The 26,893-nt window shown below is 39.0% G+C and overlaps 1 protein-coding gene across 1 annotated transcript in view; it reads left to right on the top strand.

The window, feature by feature from the left end:
* LOC109041172 (uncharacterized) overlaps positions 1-26,893 on the top strand; it is a 151,316-nt gene that overhangs the window by 112,614 nt on the left and 11,809 nt on the right. Inside the window, exons 2-3 of the mRNA XM_019057405.2 lie at positions 1,972-2,118; positions 10,683-10,828. Of these exons, the coding sequence (XP_018912950.2) occupies positions 1,972-2,118; positions 10,683-10,828 (293 nt within the window). The remainder of the gene's footprint in view (positions 1-1,971; positions 2,119-10,682; positions 10,829-26,893) is intronic.

The following is a 26,893-nucleotide window of genomic DNA, read 5'->3' on the forward strand; positions in this document are numbered from 1 at the left end:
TAGTTTATTACAGATCAAGCATGTAAAACATGTAATAGGTCACGAACCGTATACCTGCGTTTGGTTTTTTGGCCTACTTACCTCAAAGAAGGTCGAAATACTGAGGAGTCATCAATTTAAAGAGGAAATTCATTATTACTCGACAACAAACAAAGTAAGAAAATAACTACGATGGGTAAAGAAATTTCATCACTTCGAAACACAAAACTAAACGAAGATCAAATAAAAGTGAGTAAGGCACAGAGTAATTCATTAACGTAGGTTTAAAAATTTAACAAACATGTGAGTAATTGATGATAAGATGACCTACAACAATATGACAACATGGCCCCTGTCGTTTTTGATTGGTCTCTCTCTGAAAGAAACCGGAATAGCAGAAATTTGATTAAGGCTCTAAGGCAGCTGCGGGATTCTAATCCTATTGCTAACGCTCAGTCAACTATCTCTCTCTGCGAACGAGCCTTACTCCGTTAATAGTCCTTCCGTTTTGTTTTCATTGTTAAACTAAATACCGAAGGATGAAAGTAATCCCTCTTCGCTCAAACATTTTCTGCGAGATTCAGAATGCGATCAGTGTTTGCTGAACGAAATCTTTCTTAGGAATTCGTTGAAAAAATTGTCCTCAATCCATAAGTCAGGCACAATCATCGTGATGCTGGTCGGGGTGCTTTTGTGTTTTTATTCATTGATCCTGCATGTACTGATCTACTTTAAATCCTGAATTATTCATCTTCAAATAAGCTGTGCTTAGGGATTTTGTAAAATGCACGTTGTGATTGAAAAGAGAGAAAAAATGAAAATGGGTTTCTTTGGGAGTAAAATTCAGTAAAAGCACCTCATAGAGTGGTAACTTTCTTTGAAACTAATTTTTTCCTGGAAATGCTGTATAGTAGGGAATCAGTTACAACTACTGATGAAGCTCTCATAAAACATTCCAGGACTAGCTAATGGGATCATTAGTAAAGTGCTGTCACATGATTTCATAGTTCCATTCTCGCATGAGACCTTGTTTTATGGACCAATATTATTAAACTAAATGGAAAAACTGCCTTGGCAGAGGAGCTAAGATCTTCGGCTGTGTTACTCAAGTAGCCGTTGAAGCACCACTAAATAAGACAAATGGAAACGAACACACTATGGAAATAAGGCATGGTTAAAGACGTGTGTTGATGACGGCGCAGAGATACAACTATTCGTACTTGATAGATGTCCGTGTTGTATCTTCAAAATTGAAGGCGCGCGCGATGCCACTAGGCGCAAACTCTCAATGCCCCGCTCGTTCTGTGCTTCCAATGAGGTGCCGCGTCGCTCAGATTCGGGAGAAAAGTTTAAAAAACAAAACCCGATTTTGTTTCTCCAATATTCGTCTGGATGCACACTCGACTTTTTTCTTTTTTCTATTTGATGTCTGATTATTTTTCCGAGGATTTATATTAATTTTATGCCTATGTCTGAGGAAGTACCGGCTCCATAAAACCCGCCGGTCACGTTTTGTTTGCAAGCCTCGGGTCAATTTGACCCGGCTTAGGCATCGGGAGGTTAATTACGGCTTTTGCGTTGTGAAATAATAATTAATTTTTGACAAAAGGATTCCGCGTCTTAACCGTTCATTCATTTATCTTTCATGATTTTGTTTGATTAGCGCATTTTTTTACGTGCAAGCCTTTCGAGCACTAAACAGAGCCTCGTTTCCCGGAACTACGAAACTACGGAACTTTCCGAATTACAGAACTATTGAGATTTTCCTGAATTTTTCCCGGAACTTTTGAAATCTTTGAATCTTTTGAATTTTCTGGAACTTTCTCGGAACTTTTGAAAAAATCTAAAAAGGTTCCAGGGACCTTTGACGGTCATAGAGTGGGATAAATTGGAACAAAAAAGTTCCGAGCCCCAGAGCTTTTGACGAACATGAAATGATAGCACTGGGTCGAAAGTAAATTACTAATGATATTTTTTCTTCTTTTTTTTCAGAATTCGATCCGGAGGACCAGAACACAGTCGAAGCGGCAACAAAGATCCAAGCCGTTTTCCGTGGCCACAAAACTAGGAAGCAAATGATGACGAACACGGACGAAGAAAAGGCGAATTTTGAATTAGAATTCAGTCCCGACGACAAAGGTAAGCTGTCATTACCCCCCTCCCCCCTTCCTTCTTTTTTCTCCTGAGGCACGTAGTTCTGAGTGCAGCTTGTTTCTGCTCGACTCCAAGCTCACGCTGGGCATGGACTGTTGAATCTTTATCGATATGTTTATCGAATCCCTGTTTTTATCTCGATCGATATACACTATTTCCGCGATAGGGACCCATCGACCCAGCTCATTCGATAAAGATTCAACAATCGACCCACTCCACGAACCGTATGCGATGTTTTCTCTGTGCGTCAACACTGCACGAGGCACGATTTTCAGCATTGACTGGAGCTCATGTGATTGCGAATAAACAGGGACGAACTTTAACTAGTAGAAGTATCGTAATTTGAGGACGAAAATTTTGCTAGTGTTCCTACTTGGAATGTCTCTCCGATTTGTTGCTCTGTTCCGGTCGGTTTAATTCTAGTTACTAAATTGGATCGAGTTTAACCGTGGGGAACCAAGTCTTATCAAGGTCGAACCGAATAAAGCAAGTTCGAAGTTTTACTCATTCACAAAGGCTGAATGTGTATGTAAGAGATCACGCCCAATACCCAGTTTTATACTCAAAATAAATATTCCTGACTTGGAACCTTTACATAGGCACATAATAGCCGCTTCCCTAGCGCTCTCTGGTGCTCTGCGACACCTAAGCGCCATAGTTTCTTGTCCTCCCACAGAGTATGATACACAAGATCTACAAATAGACTTTTTAACAAGCTTGGAAGGTTTTCAAAATCAATTTAAAAAAATTAATAATTTAAACTAAAAAACTATCGACATACGACGTTTGTTTAACAAGAAACCGGATTTTGGCGATAAATAGCACACCGTGCGTCCGATAGGTATTTTAGAACTTCTATGATAGCTGAATACATACTTAAGAAAGCTACATTCACAAATTTGAAAACTTTTAATTAGCTTTGTTGGTACGTGGCTTGAAGTAAGGAAACCTCATGAGTGGTCTGCGATTTTCATGTTTGACCGAATTTGTCACGCTTTTTTCGGTCTTGCACTACCTCTTTCAACCCACATGGATGATTGGAGTTTCGTCCCCATACCGTAGCCCCACATCCAAGTTTCGTCACCGGAAAGTACCCTATCCAAAAAAGTAGGATCATTGTTAGAACGCTCAATGTCAGTAAAACTTTGTTACGTTTGAAGCATCAAATGTATACAAGGGAAAGCTATTTTAAATCAATAATTGTTAATAGACACAGATACTAAAACGCCTCTAAAATATATCGTTCCTCCCCCTATTTCGGAAGAATTCCTTTTGTCGTACTGATTTACCTCACGTTCTCCACTTTCTCATGACTTCGGATTCTTGCGCGTGAATACCACGGCTAGGGTGTTTCTTATTTTTTAAATTTTCGAAATCGAAGGAGGTCCTGGTCTTAAAAGTTGATGTGTGGATAGATTAGAAGCCCTGTGCAAGGAAAAAATTTTAAAACAATTTTTACCCGGTGCTCAAACGACTTAAGTGACACAGGTTGAAATTTGAGGTTTTTAGACAAAATAACACTGTTTTCTAGTGGAAAACGCCGAGTTACGGTCCTAAAGGTCGAAAATTTCGTCCGTTTGGTCGTATCTGCAACACAAAAGCCGCAAAACACCCGAGAAAGGCGCGCGCAAGGAAAGACACTTGGGGCAAAATGGACGCGCCGCAGCGCAACGCGCGCGCGCGTCCTCTGCACTGCCCAAGCGACATGCCGCATGCCGCACACACGCACTAAGCTTACGCTGGCCCGAAAGTTCCCGTACGTTACAATGTATCATTATGAATTGACCTAGATACACACTAACATTGAAAAAAAGGTTGAAACGTATAAATACATCTAAAAAACACATTCTCTTAATATGATATTGGCTATAATGTAGGAAAATCAATTTCAACAAATTAAACAATTCAAAGTTAATCAACTAAATCAAATAATCGACAGTTTACTTAAAGGCTAAGAGTCTTCAAATGTTTATCCGACTATTTTTAATATATTTGGATGGTTTTATTGACTTTGGCTGTGACTTATAAGAGATCATGAAAATAATTGTCTTCAAATGTGACCCTAGACATCAGTTAAATTGTACGTTCTGGCGGATAGGCGGATTAGGAAACCCTAAATTGTGTTTCATGTTGTGAACAAAGACTCTTTTGGTGTCCGATGACAATCTCTCATCAATTATGCCAAGGGAACCAAACTTTTACTTACATTGGTACCATACGTGGCCGGATAAATTATGGAACGCAACACTAGCTGCTGTAGGTACTCTCATTAAAGCTGCGAAACTTCTTGAGGTCTGCGATGACCTCCAGATCATTTTTCGGGGTCATTTTTTATTTTTCCAATATGGCAGATGTCCGCCTCAATATGTACCTATACGCTGAAGAATGCCCGGTAATGCCAGTCCTCTTCACAACCAACACTACAGCACGGCTCTCATCTCCAAGTTTCCTTTTCAGGATATTTTGAGTTATTTGCAAAAACCCTATATTTCGAGAGAGGAGCAACACTTTCCTTCGGCCTCGGGTCGGCGGGAGTTTCAGCAAATTGACACGATAATATTTGAATGCTGAGCCATGCGGAAAATTACGAGGCGTCGAGCTCTATTTGCTCCGAACAGGGGCGACACTAACGGGCCTCGTCTTGAAATGTCACTTTTCCCGTCAAACAATATCCCGCCAAGTCGGCCAGCTAACTTCCCTCCAACTCAATCATAAGCTTCACTGAATCCGCTTCAATTACTTTAATGAGATACCGCAACTTTCCAAAGTCTCTCGCCAGTTTTTGTTCAACAAGCTTTCAGCCCTCGGAGTAATAAGTCTTGTCACTGCGTTATAATTTTCCAGATTTTTTTATTGGTAGCCATCGTTCCTCTTCGCATAAGAACATCATTATACTACCGAAGATCGGCTTTATCACACCATAATCTCGTCCCACTCTCTCCTCTAACGTAACTATATTTGCAATTGAACCCGTAAAGTATGATGAATTCTTACAGAAAGTAGGACTTTTTTCAACTAAAATGCAAGAAAGAGGCAAATTATTACATTTCAGCTCTCATCGCGTTTATCGCGTCAGTGTTGTGAAATATATTGAGTGCGATTCAGTCTTGACCTTATTGATTGTAGTTGTTGTATAACTGGACTGCATTTTGCAATTTGAAACTATAAATTCTGGCCCGGTTTAAAAACAACGTATGTGCCCTTAGTTTCCCCATGCACATAAGTGTTTTTTCAGATGAGCCATAATTCATAGTTCCAAATTGCAAAATGCAGTCTAACTATCGGTTTAGTTGTGTCTTCTACCGCGATAGTTATCGTAACTACGGTTTCAGGACATTCCGTCAACGATATTTGTCCGCGCACCTGTTTTGTCCAGTAGTTTACGTCCACGCGGAAAATAAGATTTGTGTTGAAAGAAACTATACAAAAATGAATAAAAATGGGGAAAAAACGAGGAAGCTTGCAATCATTAGTTTTAACCCGTACGTACATCGATCTTTTAAAGTCAAATACGTCCAATTTTAAGCGTTTGGTTGCGCATACACACGCTGCAGCACAGTAAAAGCACAAAATATAAAAGAAATAATTAAAAAAGCTTTGGGGATCATTAAATTTGACACGCAACCACCTTAATATTTACAAAACACATTTTATATTTTCCTTAAATACATATTTTTTTCATCAATTTAAATGAGGGAAATCCATGCAGAGTGTGCAAACATTTCAAAATCAAGAGCTGAAAAACGCCGACTCCGCAATTTTAAATATCAGAGCCTACACCGAGCGGAGCGGTGTGCTAGTGCTACCGCGGCGGCGCAAAACGCGCACTAATGCCTACAAACCTAAGGGGATACTTCACGCATTGTGCAACGCTTGGAGTATCCCCTTAGGTTCGTAGGCGCCAATGCGCTTTGGGAGTTGGCCAGCTGCTCGCCGCACCGCAGCGTGCCACGGCGCCTCAAGCAACTATTCCACAACAGAGATGTTGTATCAAACGAAATTGAAGGGGCTCCAACATTTTAAGAATAATAGGCGCCCTTTGAGAGTACGAAGCTTTGCAAAATAAATCAAGGTACTACGGTACGAGCTCCTCTGCCGAAAAAACGCGTGGACATAAACTACTAGGAGCGTGCGGTGTGTGGACAAAAAATCGTTGTCGAAATGTCCGTCAACTGTAACTACCGCACGGTACGCTTTTTTGACCAGCCACTGGCTGTGACGAGTATACAATCTTTTCCACGTACGTACGAATATGAAAGAATGACTAAAAATGTCTAGTTTGTAAGTATGTTGTTTAATATTGGTTGAATTGAATATTTCCAGTCAACCTTAACGCAGTTACAGAGGCGACCTATTAAATCCATGTGTCTGATAATGAGTTGGGCTCAAGATCATAGCACCGCTTCGCGAAGAGCGTCAAAACTTCCTTTTCAATCAATCACCCTGGAGCCTACCCCAAAAGATAGACAACCGTGCTTCACACAGATTAAACTTCGTCGCTCCCCACAACTTCTCCTCTCGAGTGTTCAACTTCCCAACTTCAAAATCATATTTTCTCACCCGGAATAAACTTTTATTATTGCCCTTAAACTAGTTTGAGAGCTGCAACAAGGTCAAGCTTATCGCGAAAGAAGTTAGCGACAACTTTTGATGGAACGGGATTTCCCGGTGGAGGCTATTTTTGCAAGTTGGAAAACTAGGCCTCACCAATTGAAACGCATGTCGACGGTGAAACTACCAAACCACGTATCTCGGTTTGCGACGTCGCAAACTTCCTGTCATACTTTATTTTTTAAATGAAAAACTACTCAACGTCCAGTCTTGAAAATTTCTGTGATTTTTCCTCTTTGTGCGGAGAAAATTCTGTGAAAATTTCAAGGAATGATATTGAGTTGGTCTACTTCAAAAAAATAAAATGTGAGCGTAGATTTTTAAACACCGCAAACGAGATACGTGGTTTGGTAGTTTCACCGTCGATGTGAGATAATCTATATTTATCGAGGCAGATTGCCTCACCTTGAATCTACTATTTTCAGTAGACTTAGATGGAAGAAAATATCGTTACCAACTCGTGAGAATCGGAATTTTTATGACGTAACTGCATTCTCGTTCGGATTTATACGGTGAGGAAAATGAGAACCGAGAAGAGGGAGTAATTTTGACGGATGAGGAGATGAAAGTAATGAATTTTAAACAAATAATTTTTGCCATTTCGAGAACACATTAGTGGGAGGATATTATTTGACCTAATTTATGTAAATTTATCTGACTGTGGATGAGCACCGCTTAAAAACACGATACTGAGAAAGATCGAAGATAGATTGAAGGTTTTAGTGTATTAATGTATTGGCGGAGAGTTCTATCCTTGTCAATCGTAAATTGGAGATTTTTAGGACGACACGTTTCTCAAAAATCTCTCGGGGCAAAGGTCAAATGTTTAAACAGGCCTTAAATTACACCGAAAATTTTTTTGAAAATTAAATGATATTTTTATTTACACAACTTCAAAGTGGAATATCATTAAACCACAGTAAATTCACCCAATCAAAAGTTAAGATTCTCTTTGCGCTCACTGGTGGCGTTATTCTGCATTTATGAGAGTATATATTTCATTTATTTAAGTGCTGGACTAAAAACGGCTCCGTTCATACAAAACTTTGAGGTTGTAAAAGTTGTTCCAGTGGTTTTCTTGTTAGATTTTCTTTCAGAGACACCCCTTGAAATTTAAAATGAGATGAATTAAACATAAAAATTTGCAGTTTTAGTTAAAAACATTTCATGTCCGACCTCTCTGATCGACACGATCCACTGTGCGTCATTGGATAAATGGTCCATTTACAAAAGGCTCTATACCTGCCCAAACACTATTATCGGATACCGTGCCGATATGTGCGAAAGCCAGCTTAAAACTAAGAGTTAGTGCGGAATTATTGCACGGATTTTGAAAGCTGCACAGAGCGGAGCGGCTTAATCTCATGACGCATAGCCACGCTACGCCACGCTTGTAGAGCTATCCGTCTCCAATAAACATGTCGGCTGCTCTGCACTGTGCAGACGCGATTTTTCATTCTGCCATCGCATCCCAGGCCCGGATTGACAAGACGGCTGACCCGCCTCCCACGCTCCTACTTGCTTCATGTAAATCAAAAACAGCGTTGTCAGATTAATTTCATTATTGAGAAAAAAATAATCATCATTATTCCGCAATTTATGCGTTCCGCTGAGCTTGGGGGAACGACTTAAAATGAGCTGATTTCGAAAGCCACGAGCGTGTTTTAAGGTGATTCGATGGTCGCTTTATTTTGTGCAAGAACGACATGCGGTATATCGCATCGATTAGTTCCATTTTTCCAGCTACTCGTCATTTTTCTCGAAGTTTGAGATCGCAATTCTGTTGTCAGGAGACTGAAGAATTTACTTACCAATTTTGATAAACAAATTCAACGTAAAGAAGGCGTGGTTTTTTAGAAGAAAAATATCGCATTCGAAACTGATATCGAAATTGCTCTCGAATGTAATATTTTCCCCCTAAAAAACCAATTTTTTGTTACGTTAAATTTGTTGGTCAAAATTGGTAAGTAATTAGTATTATGATAAAAATGTAAATTTTGAAAATTTAGGACACTGAAAAAAAAAAAACTCCGGCCGAGTAAACCGTGCTTACGGGATATATAGATATACCGTCCGTGTTCCGGTCTGAGAGGTCGAAAGTTCCGGGCGTAACACCCAGAGCAGTCGAAACTACGGCTCCAGCACCTAGCACCATTGGACTCTGAGCCCGGAACGTACGGTATGTCTTATAAAGACAACTTTAACTTTTTAACGCCGGTGTAACTTTTTTTTCAGTGGAGAAAATTGAAATTTTTACCGCCAACGTTGCAGCAGTGTTCTTTGGTGTGATATTTTCGTTGAGGACTGCAATGGATCTCGTTGGAGGGCGACTGTCTCAGACTCGAGGCAGCCGACTTCATTCGCAAAGCCCAGGGGGTGTTGAACTCCCGTTCCGTACCCCTTTCCTCACTCCTAATATTATCTTTCAATTCGAGCACATTTTTCATAATTCATGAAACACCCGCTCTGAATAGAATGAGATCCATTTGCAGATAGCAGGCAGTTGCGACGAAGTGGATTTTCATCCGCGAGGAAACGATTAATAAAACGCCGGCGACATTGACACCCTTTAAGAGTGCTAATGCTCTGGAAAATAATTCATAAATATTCCTAAAGAGCTCCCGACCAAAATTGACGTAGATTTGTTGGGAATAGAGATGCAAGATGAATGAAAATTAGCTCAATTCCGTGCAGAAGATGAGTAAAAGACTGAAAGAGGAAAAAAAGTTCATCGTCCAATTCTGTGTTAAAAAATGTTCCAATTAAGACCTCTACCTATAGTTTATTATAAGATTCATACATCGTCACCTTCCGGCAAAAGTAAGACAAGCGGCATGTGACGTTCAAAAATTTCCTCCAACATTTTATTTTTTAAAGAGAGATAGGTGGTTGAATCTGTTTGAAAATTTCACCGAATTTTGCCGGCAGCACAAAGAAAACTCAGTGAAATTTTCGGACAGCTTTGTTGGGAAATCTCTCTGTAAAAAAGTAAAGTAAAATTTTTGCAAAAATTTCTGCAATTAACTCCTAGCCAAGATATTAACTTTTTTTATTCACCTCTAGTGATGAAAAGTTAAATTTTCACGCCCCTACCCTCTCCTGTGTTATTCAACGTGTAAGGAACGCGCAGCAGTTGAGTTGAAGTGCCGAGATTGAAATTATTGCCACATTTTCATACCGCCGAGACTGTTGTGGCTACCTTTTTGTATGCTTTAATTCAATAGATTATGGTTTTTCATGAGCGAGATGTGTGAATTTATGTATCTAAAAGCATTAATCTTGATTAAAGGTTAACATATACCTATATTTTTAGTTGTAAAAATCATATTCAATGTAAACTGACGGTAAATATATGTATGGCAGAATCTATGAAAAGGAACCTTATCCATTTTCAAAATTATCTGTAAAGACGTTAATAGCCTGTGACGCTGAATGTCTTAAAATATACTAACTAACTAACTTATCTTATTATCCGGAAGCAAAATATGCAGGAGATCTGAGTTCAGGGGAAAAGGAAAAAATAAGAGTTTTTGAATTCTCAATGGGAAACGTTCTCTAGAAGCCATGGAAATAAGCTAGGTGTGATTTTAAATTCATTTTTCGAACACAGGGCTATGCACGTCAGAATTCCTCACCTTTTAACTACAAACTTCAACCCAAAAGTTTAACCTAAAGCTTAATAATTTTTTCCTCGAAACATAAAGAGGTCTTATACCGTTCTGTTCTTGGGTTTCCAGAGTAAAACTTGTGTCAAAATGCTCAGATTTTCTGTCTCTATGCAAAACTACCGATCACTCTCTGAATTTATAGATGATAAGGTTTTTTTTCACAGTTCGGGCCACATATATGATGCTGCTTAAATTCGCACCTTGTCTATTGGCCCAATACATATTATTCAATCGCACTGCAAGTTAATGTGGTTTTAATGATAATTGCAGAGCTGACGGACGCTGCAACGAAGATCCAGGCGTCGTTCCGGGGTCACATGGCTCGGAAACAAGTTCAAGACGATAAGCCAGAAGGCGATGGCGGCAAGGAGGCCGAAGAATTGAGCAGTCAGCTGGAAAAACTAGACGCAAATAAAGTAAGGCAGTCAAAATTATCCATCACTTGCCCCTTCCCTACCCCTACCTACTTCATCCTCACTGTTGATGCTAATAGTACTGACGTCACTATAGGAATTCTGTGTTGTACGGAATTAGATAAAAATAGCATAACTGCTTTCAATGCCTCAAATGAAAATAGATTGAATATCGGCTGAGGAGAGTTAAGCAAAAAGGTCACATCTACAGTGCAGTGTTTCAAAATCTAATCTTCTACTTTACATTTTCGGAATGGCGCTCTCCAACATTTTCACCTCACATGGTGGAAATAACCTGCTCATGGGAGAAAGAGATTGCGAGGGGGATGCTGGTCGGTTTTCTTCCAAATAATTAAAATAGGAGATGCAATTTTGAAACATTGCAATACAAATGTGACACCTTAGCTTAACTAGCACTGTGCACTCTATCCGATTCAGCTTCATTGGTTGTTCCATATGGACTCCGTACATATCTCAATTTCATTTTAGTATCCTATTTCACCATCCAATTTACTAAATTGATATATGTTCGTTCATGCTCAAAGGAGCTATAAAGAAAGTTAAGTAACCCCTCTATGGCATGAATTACTTCTGGATTTTGGATCCTACGGGACACAGATCTACGTTGCAGCTTTCGTGTGAACGTGAAGTCAAAAATTATCTCATCTAAATTTCAAATTTTTGGTAATCATTCTTTTGAAAAATAAAATTCATAAGAGAAGAAAGATTCCATTTTTAAAGAACCGAAAAATCCATTGTAACGAATATGTAACGCCATGCCATAGATGGTATGGTATATAATTCAAAAAGAACTATGCACATAGGGTTTTGCGTGCCACATACCCTGTTTGGATTTCATTCAATTGTACATAGTACATAGTTCATTTTAGCACAATAAAGAAAGTTTTACCGTAAACTAATTTTCCGATTTTGTTGATGAATCTTTGACAAGTTTGCTTTTTTGAAACATTTACCATTGGAAATCGAAGGTAGCTTGCTCGGTGAACGGTACATTCGGTCATTTTACTGTTCATGTGAGTCCAAGCTTACTGATGGAGCATTGCTAACCTGGCAACCACGGCTTGAGCGACAATGGGATTGGTTCGATCATCCGTTGATTTTCTTAATCGGCCACCTGAACCGGAAGAGTGCGAAAACATTTGCCAAATCGCGAAATCTGTCGGTAACTTCCGTGATCTCACGCCAATCCTCGTGTTGCAAAACCACGGCTGCATCGCGATGTGACAACGTCGCTTTTAATTAAATGAAGCCCAACTAGAACAGTTGACACCGTTGAGCATTCATTCATGAGGCTAGCTAAATCGCTAAATCGTGACGAGAGCACCACACATAGCTTCCGAGCAGATAATTCTCTAATATTTGTGCAGCTTAGTTTAAGAGTCGTTGTTGTCAACAGTATTTTAATATTATCATTCCAAAAATTGACTCGAATAAAATAAAAATAATTCCAAACGTAGCACTCCCTGATTAAACTGCTTTTCTCACTTTGTCATCTCCCGTTAACGCATCATTTTCCCGCATAGTAAGCGGAGAAGTTTATTGTGATATACTTATTTATAAAAATGACAATTCATAGATGGATTGTTTCAATCAATGAGTAAATGTGACAGGATCAGTTAAAAGGGACATTACATTCCGGTAGCAATGTGTCAAAGAGATCCGCACGGAAAACATGAAATTGCTAGTTTAACAATGTTGTAGTTTAAACAGTGTCCGACATGTTTGAACGTAAATTTTGCAATAAAAAAATGCTAATTTAACCACCCCCGTGGTTAATTAAGATTTTCGATTGTACAATGTCTTTTTGAAATATGTCGGACTTATTTTTAAACAATTTACTAATTGTTAAATCAGCAATCCATTTTTTTCCATGTGAATTTAGAGGAGAATGTCAAAATTGGCGATGAGGGAAAGGCACATTTCAACCGTATGTAGTATTAAAAGCACAGAAAGAAGAAATCAACTCTCGGAAATTATTAAAACGCTTCATTTTGTGATTTTTCAAAAGTGCACTTGAGATGAAAGTTGCATAATGAAAGAAGGTCAAATGAGCTTGTGATTTCATCAGTCACACAAAAACATTCAACGTCCCTGAGATGAAATTGCACACAAGTTTTAAGAAATTAGATTCGTGAGCTCACAGCTACCAGACCATTCACAATATCCGTCTGCCGAGCTCGTAAACTCCGATGATCCCCACTTCAGAACCTGTAAACACTAAGTTGGCCCCATAAAAAATACGAGCTGATGAAATTCGTACCGAAAAATTCGGCCCGAGAACTCAAAGGAAATTAGATAGACAAATATACGGCTTAAAATAAAAATGCAAAAAGACGGCGTGAAAGGGTGTCTGAGGAGAGGGGGGAGGGGTGATCGCAGCGTTAAATTTACTGTGAACGTTTCACCATTATATTGCTGCTGTGCCGGAAAGACGTTACTTATGAAAGGAACGAAGATGAAATAGCACCCAATGTTTTACGCGATAAAAGCCCCGAGGGCATGGATGTCAGTGTTAGCTCTGAACTCGACATGTTTCAGAATACGGTTCTTTTTAGACTATACCCTATCTTCATAATCCATTTTAGAACGCACTCCATGTTCTATTCAGTACATCAAATCATCATGTCTCCGATAAATTATATTATTTTAACATCTACTCCATGTGTTCGACCACGGGCAAAATCACTTAAGGGTAGAGGAAAATGTAATATTGAGCTTTGATTTTACAGCTAAAAAACTTGTTATTTTTGACATGAAAACGCCCTGATTCTTCACTCTAAACCGGAGTCTTGATTATTTAAAAAAATGCGTTGTTTTGCAAAAAAGACATTCCAATCATTAATGACGCGTAATTTTCGGGACTAAAAATTGTTACAACCCATTGTAGCAACCTCATACCCTCTCTATTGGCGCAACTCATCGACTACCTAACATATTTTAGCCCGTAGAATATGGCGAAAAAGTTATCTGCGTTTCCCAATTTTTCCATGCAACTTCGAAAGTGTCATGTTTCGGAAACTTTCCCTTCGTGCATGTAGGTGCCTTTTTTGCCGATATTCACTTATACACAACAATAATTAAGAAGAAGAAAACATAAGACAGGTGGGAATAAAATACGTAGGTTTGATAAAAGTGGTCAGCGAGTGTTTAAACTTGTTCAGTGTAAATATACTTTTATGTATATTTAAAATCACATTATAATGCCATTATCATTAGTTCTTCAAATATCATATTAATATCTAAAATGGTGCTTGGTTTACAAAAATAAGAAACACATATTCTCCAATCACTAGTGTATATAGGTTTCAATTAGGTATTAATTTATCAATTGATCAAACATGATTGATTATCAACACAAAAACGTATATGGTTTTCTAAGAAAAAATAAAAAAAATAACGTATTTCTCTGAAAAAAATTGATCGAAGACAAGGAGGTCAATAAAGTCGATTGAACAGGAGCTGAGATAGTATTTTAGGTCATATTCACCATCTCTAATTTTTAGATTTTGAAAATATGCCTACAGATTTGAGTTTTTCACCTTAACACTTCCACTGATACTAAGTATTACAAAAATCGATCGAATGGGAGCCGAGATTTCGTTCACTTGTCAAACCTACATAGTGACAAAAATTCAGGGAGAACTTCGAGAGGAACAATTTGATGAGTTTCCTCGTAAACATTATACTGCAGAAGTAATTCTGGGAAGTTGAAACAAGCTTTGCTGTGATTGAATATGCCCTAGATGTGTTATTCTGATCCGTCGCAATAAAAGCAGGTTGGGTTAAGTTAGGTCACGCAACTAAACTAACGTAACGGCAAAGCGAGAAGTATCACTCCAATTGAAGGCGCTCCAATCCTGAATCGGTACACACTACTTCTACGACTTCGATCGATAGAACTTTCTACACTCTTTATCTATCTCTGCGGCTCTATGTACACTATAGGTAGTTATGTTGCGAAAAATAGCTTTGGAATTATTTGATGTTGCCATATTTCTTCTGATAAATAACAGATTTTCCAAGAAACGTGTGGACTTTTACGAAAAGGTTTAGTCATTACAAAAAAGCTCTCACTATCGGCTGTGCGCTAAATGTTAAGGTGTCTTTTTCTTCAAGCTTTTCAATTTGTAAAACCGCAGAAGTAGCTTTCCGACATGTTTGACCCTTAGGAAGCTCGTACTGATTAATAAATACACTTTGACTATGTCTTTTCAATTCAGTATTCATATATGATCTGTTATTGTCGAGGTACGTTTTTATTCGATATTTTGAGAACCTGCAGTAGTTAGGTATCTAGAATTTTTTCTAGACGTAAAGTCCTAACAGTTTGAATATGAAATTCGTTAGACCTCTTCTTCTCGTATTATCATCAGGTACTTTATTAATTTTACCCTCTGAACCCCATGAATTATGAGACAATGTAAGCTTAAACCAGCAGAGTTTAAAACGAATAGTAAAGCTTTTTTTTTTGTGCGAGGAACAAACCGAAGGTGATTCGTTCAAGCTCATGGAAAAACTCTCATTCGATGGAGAACCTTTCCATTTAGGTCATCGAGTCAATGACTGTAAAGGTCAGTAAGATAATTTTGTGAATTGAGTAACATTTTCGTTTAGCAGTAAATTACCAATACAATTAGGGCGGACCACATTTCAAGTCGGAAGCCGAAAAGGTTGGTTCGATTCAAGGCTGCGTCATTATGACTTGAGTATAGCTTCGGACTGTAGGAAGTGCCAAAGTTTTAAATGATTCTTCTAAAGAGCCACCCCGCGGTAGTTTTTCCCTCGTTCATTCGAAACTATTCAGTTAAGATCATATTGCTCCAAAAAAAGCCTGGAATTTGCTAGCAAAACAGACAATTTTACAGGAGACGACGTGAGAGACAGGAGGCTGGTTATTTTTGAATTTTTGAATTTTTAGTTTTCTTTTGTTTTTTGTTTTGAAGCTTTTGAAGCCTCGATAATAATAAGCACCGTAATATTAGCTAAAATGTGACCGTCCATGAAGAGAGGGTTTTTTGTAAAAAAAAAAAAAAAAAAAAAAAAAAACCCTCAGGATCCAGTTATTCATGCCGTCTCAATTAGAGGAGTCTTGTGCAAACATTTTAGGGAGGGGAGATGTAAAATGTACTTCTACGCCATCTGTTGACAAAAAATGAACTGAACTGCTCGCAAATCTACAGATCAATAGAAAGCTTTCAAATTCTATTATCCGAATCCTATATTCCTAATCACCTTGATACAAATCGCTGTACTGCTGATGAAAATTTTGCCTCTGTAAACGAGGGTTTTGTTTTAGTATGTCTATATTTCATTGAAAAAAAAAAAGCTTTAAATTTTATTAATTCTCATGAAATCTAAACATGTTGGAGAGATGTTTTTAAAATACGTTGCGAAGGCATATTTCCAACCTCGAAATTGAGGGTGGATTAAAATGCATCACATAATAGTCTTCGGGTGTATGCATGTTTCAAAATGCATAAAAAATCGTCTTTTCTTCGGACTACCTGCAAGTTTAAGTGAGAAAATACATACGCTATCCTCTGAAAAATAACATAAATCTAACATTACCTGGAAAATATGATTCATCCAGCAGTCTTGCGATTTTTTACATATTACTGAAATTTCAAATAATTCCAATCTTGCCTTCCTTTCTGGTTACTTTGCCTGTGAGGTCACAAATGAAATAAATCAAAGATTAAAGGATGATCGAATTCAGAAAGGTTTTAATCCAGGTTACGCAATGAAGAAGGATATAAGATTCCAAACAACCCATTCTCGGTTCTCTCTGCTCAATGTGTCGCCGAACTCAACTCACTGTGTTTGATGTCCTGGGGAGCAAGGGGAAGTCTTTGGATTATCGGTGGGCGTCGAGGGGGGGGGGGGGGAGGGGCGCGGTGAATTTAATAATGTAGAAGACGTCCGAGGGCTCTTGATTTTGACCAGAGCACCAAATTTTTACTAAAAATCCCTATTTTTAGTGGCATATTTACGGAAAAATCAGAGAAACACTAGAATTATGACAACGCTGTCAAGCAATCGGAGGTTCCGTCTAATCTGCTCTAACCTCAAGTCGATAGTGGCTGCAGAGTTACGCCCTGAGCTGCCGTTTTCACAAGCTTTTGCCAGTCCGTACGTTTCAGTGGTTAGCCAGGTCACTAGAAACATATGCAAGGACTTTTTTGACAAAAATGAGATCATATCACCCATAAACAATGCTGTTTAAGCCGCATATTGAGAGATAGAAAAAATTGGTGCAATTTACACATTTTGGATGTCAGAAGTGAAAATTTTCTCTGAAATGTTGAAAAGTTTCAATTAATTATCATATATTGAAAAAAAAAACCGAATGTACCCATAGGCTTTTAATAAAAAGTTCACCGTCCATTTTTCCGCGTTGAATGTGTCACAAAAAAAAAAAAAAAAAAAAAAAAAAAAAAAAAAAAAAGTTCAAAGTCGCACGAGCTAGGATTGGAGCATCATGCAGCATAATATTTAGTTTTGAAATCGTCAGATCTATGATCACATTGGTCCCCAGCTAAAATATAAAGCTCAGTTAAATACAAGGTAGCTTTTATCTCTAGACATTTCTTTGTCGTGCCATTATATTGAATACTTTTTTAATCTCTCATCGTCATTGTCGTCATTATACAAAATAACTTGTACTAGCCCTATGAATATTTATTTTGTGCTATAATTTTTTCCAATGATCCACCTGACCAATTACCACGATTTTTGGTCATCGGCCGGCAATATGAGCTCAATATAAACGCAACCTCACCAGATTTCCAAATAAACCCCAGTTTATTTATTACCGCAAAGTGGTTTCTGCACCAGTCAAGAGTTAGCCTGCGTAGCGGTCAGGAGGACCCCCTCCCAGTCCCTGGTATTCTCTGTAAGTTCTGAAGCCTTAACAAGCGAGCGAAAACAAGTGGAATTAAATGGTGAACGCCGGACTGGAGCGGGGGCTCCAGGCCCCCCATCGACCCCCCCATCAACCCCCAACCCCCATCAACCACCCCGCCCCCTTCGACCCCCCGCATTAACCCACGCGTCACGGCTGTTGGTAGGAGAGCCCTTTGACTCAGGAGTGGGGGCCACTCCCGATTATGTCTGCGACTCAATTAGCGATGATTAAAAACCCTTGAGTGACGCGGGACGCAGGTGCCCCACAAGCACAATCGCCGGGCGCGAGAGGGCACCGGGGAAAGAGGAGGCACTAGGTCAAAAGTCGCAGGTGGAAAAACGCCCGGTCGTTCAGTGCCGTGGTGGCTTGCAGCTCTGCAGCGAAACTCCCTCCATAGCGAGCGATTGCCCATCAAAGGGGCATACCCATGCTCGTATCACAAACAGCTCCTTTCTTTGAGAGGCCCCATATAGTATACATTGTGACTAAGGGAAGTTTATAAGGAGGCCTAACACAGCATAAAAAAAAATTGGCCTCCGGCCAATTTATGCGCGGCGCTTCGCGCCGCGTACCGGCGCTACGCGCCGGCATTTGGGGGGCTTCGCCCCCCCATCCGCTTAGCGGATTGGTGCGGGGACCGCACGGGACTTTCTCGCTCGAGCCGGGCCGGCATAGACACTTTTACTGGAATATTTAGAAAAATACTGCCAATTTTACAAAATCATAAAGTTTGATTGGAATTTTGATCACAGGATAATAGTTATGAAATTTGTATTCAAACCATTGAACTTCATTGTAAATGTCTTCGCGATATGTGGTGAATTCATATATTCGGACTCGACTTGTTGATTTTATGAGGCATCTTCAATTAAATATGTAATTGATTAACTAAGTCTCCTGTCAAAGATGGCGATCCGTAAAAATCTTAGCTTTTCTACGATTCATTAGGATCCATTAGATTCATTGACATCATACTTCAGATACGATTTTATATTATAATCTCTCCTTAAGCACGGTCAAAAGCCATCAAATATCTACTTGAATGGGTAGAATGACTATTCGATGTTCAAATAGTCTTAAAACTAAACGGTTTTCGCTTAGCATCTCCCAAATTTTAAATTTGGCGGGCGAATCTACCTGCTGGAAGGTTCACGACACGCCCGCCAGGAGCGCCATCTCCTTACCGCGTATCCCCGTAACTCAAAGCGAAAACAATAGAGAGCGCCATCGACAAACGTCAACCAGAGACAAGTCAACAAACGTCACGTTACAACAATTATAACCTCCTTCATTAACAAGCATTAAATCAGTCATATTTGTGCCGAATTATTACATTATATTTGTGCTTAGTACCTCGTAAAAAGGAACCGCAAAAGATGGAATCTGCCGGGATTCTAAATTCATTAACAACAAACATATTAGTTTTTAATAAAGATCTAAGTGTCAGTTCTTGGCGTTAGCTTGATGATTCATAGTACCTTTGTAATGTGAGTATGTATCTAATTAGTTGTCTAATTTTGCTTTGTGATTACCTACGGAGTAATTTTGGAAATAGTATATGATGCATTATATAATGCATTTGAATTCCTAGGTTTCACCTGACTCAAAGCGTTTGCTGCTATTATCTAGAAGCGCTCCGACTCATTTATCAGAGAATTGAGCGTTTCCTATCGGCCCCTCTGCAATTATGAGATTAGTCCATGAATCCTTTAGGAACTTAAATTAATGACTCAGATGGTGCTTTTGAGCCAACTTTCAAAGAATTAAAGGCATTTTTTCAAAATCTACAGTCCATGAGCTCTCCGTGTGACCGAAGTGCTCTCCTCGCTATATGACGCGTAACCCTTCAATTTTTAGTTTAGTCCAAAGACCTCGTAGGAACTTAAATTAATGAACCAGGTGGTGCTCTTATGCCAACTTTCGAAGAATTGAAGGAATTTTTATTTTTATTTTTTTTAAAATTTACAGTCCTTGAAAATGAGCTGTTTCGCGGAGCAAAGTGCCTACTTTTGGGCCTCGTAATCTCTTGAATTTTGAGTTTAGTCCAAAGATCTTTTTGGAACTTAAATTAATGACCCAGGTGAGGTGCTTGATGCCCATTGTTAAAGAATTAAAGACATTTTTCAAAATTTACAGTCTTTCAAAATGAGCTTTCCGTGTGATTTTGCTAAAAATGGACAATTGAGCGTAGCCCCCCCAAATTTTAGCGTACCTCAAAATCGTTGGACGTGCATAAGGAGACCATAGATATGGTGTCCTGTGCCAATTTTGAATGAAATCGAACAGATAGATTCTGAGATAGCGCTGTAGACAGATTTGGGGGACGCCGGACGGACGGACACACATTTTTCCAAGTATGGTTATTTTTACTCCTGGGACCTTAAAACGTCTAGAAATGATGAAATTTCAACTTTTTTTTTTTTTTTTTTTTTGGAGGATGACAATACTTCCTCTCTACCCTATGGGAGCGAGAAAGTAAAAAGTTCCATTTTTCTAGTGAAATTTAACAACAATGCTTTGGATTTTTATCCTTGTAGGAAATTACAATGTTTTCACACGAAAACTACGATCCAAAAAAGAAAAACATATTGCAAGTTTTAAAATATTACAGGTTGTCCGCGCCTACCTTAAAATTTGTCAAAATCACCTTGATTCCATTGTTTCTCTTTTGTGTTTTGTATTTTTTGAAGAGGCTAATTTTTTTAATCCCTGCAGCCTGCAAGGATACATTTCTAAACCCATACCGTTAATTTTATAGGAAATTTGTAATAACTGTCCCTCGATTAATGGTATGGTAAAGACTTTTTTAATCCTCCCTCAATCACGATATGAACGGTATGTGGGCTCCAATGGAAAAGAGCTACTTAAGGCACGACTATGAAAATGACCCGGATTTAAAGGACGCTTATGAACGCCTCAAAGTAGCTTCATAAAATTGAAATTTTTTACGGAGCTTGAACATTCATCATATAGCCCTTACGAAGGACTCAACTAATTTCCTACAGCAAAAAAACATGAGACATGGATGAAAATATATAGCAAGTTTTAAAATGGTCTTTTTTAAACTCCGTCCGAATCATACAGAATTTTTTCCGTTGTACTTTATTTTTTCACAGAGGCAAAATCATTGTAATTCCTTGTAAGGATGTATTTTCGAAATCACTATGTGCGGCTAGTTTTTACCACGGAGACGGAACGAACCGTCAACTTCTAACTTTACCTTAGAGTGACGTAAAAATCCCCTTCAGACGCGGATCGGAGTCTACCAGTGAATTCCATCGCCGAGAATCTACATCAGACGGGAATCGAATCCCGATTCCCGGCTTTGAATTTACGAGGAACGGATATTCTAGATGAAGTTATATGATGACTTCCGAAAGGAAAGCGTTACATTTTTGACATGGTGAGTGTGTGTAACATGCTGTCGTGCAGAGAAAAAAACGCTACATGAATACTTGGCCATTGCCAAATTTCTTTCGAAAAAATACGAGCACTCAGGGAAACTTCGTGATTTTCTTTTCTCTTTCTTAATTTGCCAGGCGTGGCACTCGCAATTGGGCAGTACCAAGCAAATCAATTCTAATGGGCCTGTTGCAAACTTTTGCTAGAGCAGAATGAAGAGTTGTTTCTTATAGATAATGCCTCAAAAATCACGATGAGCGCATCGGCAAAGTCTGAAATGCACTCATAAATTCACAATCTGCGTAAGAAAATTGCGTTATTTTGAGCTTCCCGCTTCAAAAACGATACCACTGCACAGGTGAACATTTTGTTAGAGGAGTCGCTCCATCGTCGGCAATATTCATCATGGCCGACGTTTGCGCAGTTCCTCGCGTAATTCAAGGAGAGTTCAAGGTCAATTAAGGCGAGCGAGGAAAATATGAACGTAAACACGCCGATTGTTATGTGGTTTAATCCTGTTCAGGTGTTATCTCGTCCCATCACACGTGTTTTGGCGGACTGGCGTCGGCCATGATGAGTATTGCCGCCAATGGAACGACTCCTCTAACAAAATGTTCACCTGTACCGTAGTATCGTTTTCGAAGCGGGAAGCTCAAAAAACCGCAAATTTCTTACGCAGATTGTGAAGTTATGAGTGAATTTCAGACTTTGCCGATGCGCTCATCGTGATTTTTAGGGCATTATCTGTAAGAAACAACTCTTAGTTTTGCTCTAGCAAAAGTTTGCAACAGGCCCATTGCATTGAGAGTTTTGAAAAATGACACAGGTCCAAAGATATAAGATCCCGTAACCAAAGAGAGTGGATAATAACTTACATAAAAACACTGAAAGAAGAAGTAATGGGGAGGAAGAAGAAGAAGAGTAAGGAGAAGGAAGAAGAAGACGAATAAGAATGCGAAAAATAGAAATAACAAGAGAGCAATAAGAAGATTTAAAAGAATAATGAAGAAAGAAGAGACATATGATGAAGAAGAAAGAGGAGGATGAAAGGAGAGAGGTTATAAACAAAAAGGAAAAATTAGGTTTTTAAAAATATCAATATAGGTTTGACTGCGATCAATCTAACTCTATCCGGTTTATCTAGTGTGTTTGAAAATTTCAAAGAGAAATCATCACAAATTCTCTAAAACATACAAACTTTATCGAGGGAACTTGGGCAACATTCGAAAGCTCATACGGCGTTTTTCTTTAGCATGGCGGCATAGCATGCATGTTTGAGCTGGGATAGCAGCGCGCTTCGTCGCGCGAGTTGCAGGATTCATCGCGTTTCATCGTCTGCGATTCGCTCTCATCAATATCCCTCGCTAATCCTGCCAAAATGTTTGCACGCGTTCTGTCTGGCACTGCAATCCGATTTCGCCGACGGATGACGTCAATTTATTCCTGTCACGCACTCGATCCTTAGTCGGAGCAGACTGAATTTGAGAATATTTATCAGTATGATTAGTAGCGTAACTCGTGTGGCAAGTGCATCGTCCAACCTTCGTTCGTAGTTCGCTTGGGAAAAATATGGGCCGACTCGGTCACACGGGAGAGTATTGCCATCTCTATACCGCTTTCTGATTGGTTCATCAGTTTTGGGCTATCATGGAGCTCCAAAGTTGGCCCATAGTAAACAAACACGAACCGGAGGAACATGTATTATCGGCTAAGAAATGAATGATAATCACACTCAAAGCTTAATTTTTGGCAAAACTATTCATCAAATTTCGATCCGAACTGAATGTAGAAGTTGGATACAAAAATATCCCTATCACACCCAAAATCACGTCTAAAACTTTGTAGAAATTTTTTGCCATATTGTTTGTTTACATTGGGCCAAACTAGGAGCGGATGGGCTGGGGTTTGTTTATATTGGGCCAACTTTGGGGCTTAATGATAGCCGACCAATCAGAGAGGGGCGCATTTTTTCTGTAGTAAAAGGATTGAGATGGCAACACTCTCCCGTTTATAGAGGTCAAACTAAGCTGCCAAAGAAAGCACTAACGCCCAAGTTTTCGATATCGAGTCTCTTTCAAAATTGGTCTGAGCTATTTTAAATGAATTCACATGCTCAGCTACTGCAGCTAAAGTCGCGTCTTCTTATCTTACTCCATTAATGTAAGTTAAGTGGATTTTTGTGTTTGTCGTTCTGATTGATCAGTCAATTATAATTAACAAACGTCAGAAGAGTCATGATAACGTCATCGCCACAGATTTTACCGATGACGGCATCACGGTTTTCTGATAACTTCATCAACGGACGTTTCTGATAAGCTTGTCAATGCACGTTTCGATGAGGTCATCGATAGACATTTCCGACAGAGGCGTAGCGTGCTTTGCGATGTATCGATTAATCCGGCATGTAAAACTATGGAAAAGGATCGATAAACAAGGCGTTCGCACGTTCTTTCACATTGATTCGTACAACTGTATGTGAAAATATAAAATTAACTATATGGATGAATCTTATTTCAAGATTTTAATACTATTAATCAGTCTAAAGCTCCCTCGTATGATAATTGACAATTTCACGAAAAGCAAGGGATTCTCTCAATAGAATTGTCCACTCAAACGCTCCGTCTATTTTCTTAAAACTTCCTTCTTGCACTTACTGTCATATTCCGTAAGCCGGCAGTTAGTATAATAAGGCCGATTTACTCGTCATATAGGTGAAAGAACGTAACTACATTTCCGCTCTGCAATATATATCGATTTATCTGCCATTTACATCTATAGAAAAGGATCGATAGGAAGAATGTTCGCAACGAACACGTTAATTAATAATCGATTCTTTACCATAGCCTCCAATGGGGAAATATCGATAATCGATCATTCCCGCCTCACCACTGGGGCACACTTGGCAACGGAGGAGGGGTAGTTCATTACATTATCAGGGCGTTCAAGCTTAACCCTCGGTCCAAGTGCCAATTAAAGTGACACCCTGAAAACAGCGCACACGAAAGCACAGCTTCGAACCCCAGTGCCCATAAAAATGACGTGGAATCGATATGAGTCTTCGGAGTGACGCTGTGCTCTCTAGCTAATAAGATAAATATGGTTATTGCATTCGTGTACAGAGCGCAGCACCGAGGGAAAGTTCACGATGACACCGCTGCCGATAGCTACGGTATTTTTATTTTATTCGTTTGGAGAGGATACAATATGAGTCCCAAATATAAATTTTCCATACTCATATGATGTCGTGCCAAAGGAAAACTCGTTCGTATTGACAACATCATACGCCTAATTTTCACCACTTATAAAACTATATTGAGGAAAGGCATAAGTGTTTGTCCTTGATATTCGTAGATACGGATGCTTTTGAATGAATAAGGCTTCCAAAAAATTGGGAGAAGTTATTCTGAAAATTCGTAATTCATGAAAGGAAACTCTGTAATGCCTGAAGGCTCTTACGTCGGCGTTTTTCTATCACTCAGCAGTCTGGTGTACGATAATACTTGATAGTAGGTTTAAAGGAATACGTTGATTTTTACCCTGCCTCATATGTCAATTTTACATTTATTTTCTGGGGGTGTGATTCTTTATGTGAAAATATATTTAAATGTGAGAGGATTTAACGCCATTTATTGTGACGTCTAATGGTGGCATTCCTCTTTCAAACACATGCATTTTTGCAGATTATATCATTATTATCATTCCATTTTATTTCCAGTACGTAAAACCGGTGATATTCATAATGAGTTTGGCCAGTAAACTCCATTCATAAATGAAATTTATCAGATTTCAGACACATGGCAATTCTGCATTTTCAAGTGACCAACCCTTCATCGAATCCTTCTCGATAGCACTGTAATCCACCCCAAGTGAATATCATTTCAACTTTGCTGAACTCAGAATATCTTATATATAAATCAGAAATAGTTTTGAATACTCAAGTTAAATAGAGTAAATGAGGCCGAAAAGAAAGAATTATGCGCTCCACCGTGATCCAGGAAACCTACTTTATTCTCGTTCGAGGGGTATGATTGTGTCTCTTGCATTCTACAACGGGAGTTCTCGGAATGCCAGTTCACAAAATAACCGCATTTGCATGTGCAAGCATTCAAAGTTATTTTGCAATTCAATGACTCACCTGGCAAATCGTATAATTGTTTTGGATGTTGTCTAAACTTCCGTCTAGCCGTGGCATCTCTCCAAGTAACTTTCGGCTCGGTGCGTTGCCAAGTGAAGGAGAGCTCTTTTGCAGTTCTACCTCATGAACCATAAACCGCGTGGCTGTAGCGGAAACTTAGCGTAAATATGCTGTTTTTGCTTGGCATGATGTATTTCTAGTCTGGATTGCGAGACGATTTGAGAAATTCCTTAAGTTAGTGTCCTCGCAACATTGTCTCGACTCAAGGACGGATTAATGCCGATTGTTTAACAACCAACCTCACACTCTCCACCCTCCCCCAACCCTCCGTGGCATTAAACACAAAATCAGGAGTGCGATAAACACGCAATCTCTCTCATTCTGCCCCTTCTCGCGTGATAAATCACGGAATTACGAATTTGTTTATTTGTAACTGTCCATTAGAAGAGAGGCTCTTAGATCTGCGAAAAGTACAATAAGGGATAACACCATCATTTGGAAAAGTGCGTGGTGAAAATTTTGCCCTCGAAACGCCCCCTAATATGGAGTAACGCAGAAATTAGGATGATATTAAAAAAAACGCAGTTGTGAGAAGTACTTTTAAAATTTAATATTTTATGATTATAGTGTAGCTTTAGCTCTTTATTGCCAAAAATAGAGCAAAATCAGTCGAAATTTAAATATTGTTGGAAATCGAAATACCAGTTTTTCGTCTCAGCATGAGTGACTCTACCCTAACCTAGTTGCTGCTTTACACCAACAAAATGTGTGTTTTTCACCAAATGGTTTGTGCACGACATCAATTTTGTCGGTGTGCAGTATCAACTGAATAAGTCGTGTGTAAAGCGTCATCGGCATGACTCTACCTCCTTTTGAACGTAGAAATCTTGCTTGCTCTATAGGGCTGTTTATTATAATGTGGCAGTCACATTAGCATCTATCTCACACTTTACACATATGACTGAGGACTCCTTAAGAACATTTAAAAAACTACCTCAACGTATCGGTCATTGTTCAAATCATGCCACAAAAACTACCTTCGTGTTTTGAAATTCACAATCAGGCTTAAAAGCAGAAGTGCGAAGATCTGCATCAATGGTTTAGTCAGGAAAGAAACGACGCTGTTCACGTAGAGACCGTCGATTTAAAGTAATCTTGGTGGATAAACACATTCTAACAAAAATTACTATAAATAGAGTTCCCCTTAGATTAAGATCTGAAAGGACGTATAAGCTTCAAAATATTTCATTCGAGGGTCCAAAAAAATGACAATTCTTTCAGTCTGAACTGGCAATGCTCCGTATGGAGATCACAGCACGGCAAAAAGCCAAAGAACCCGACGGTAGGTACCTGTAAATAAAACTCACCCCCTTGAGAATCTGGGGGATTAGTTCAAACGGGAGGGAGGCGGGGGCTGGCTGTCCAAGGGATGAATTACTGAGCCCAGAAAAACAAGACGATGGCAACCGGGTCAAATTTATCCATAAAAACTGGCAGTGTTGCCAATTGGACGATTTACAAGAATGACAATTAAACTTTTACAGTGCCATGAAAGTTGTTTTGTCCCTCAAGAATGAAATTCAAAGTGGGCTGTTTGTAAACATAT

Source organism: Bemisia tabaci, chromosome 1 (assembly GCF_918797505.1).
Source record: "Bemisia tabaci chromosome 1, PGI_BMITA_v3".
NCBI classification, from domain to species: Eukaryota; Metazoa; Arthropoda; class Insecta; order Hemiptera; family Aleyrodidae; genus Bemisia; species Bemisia tabaci.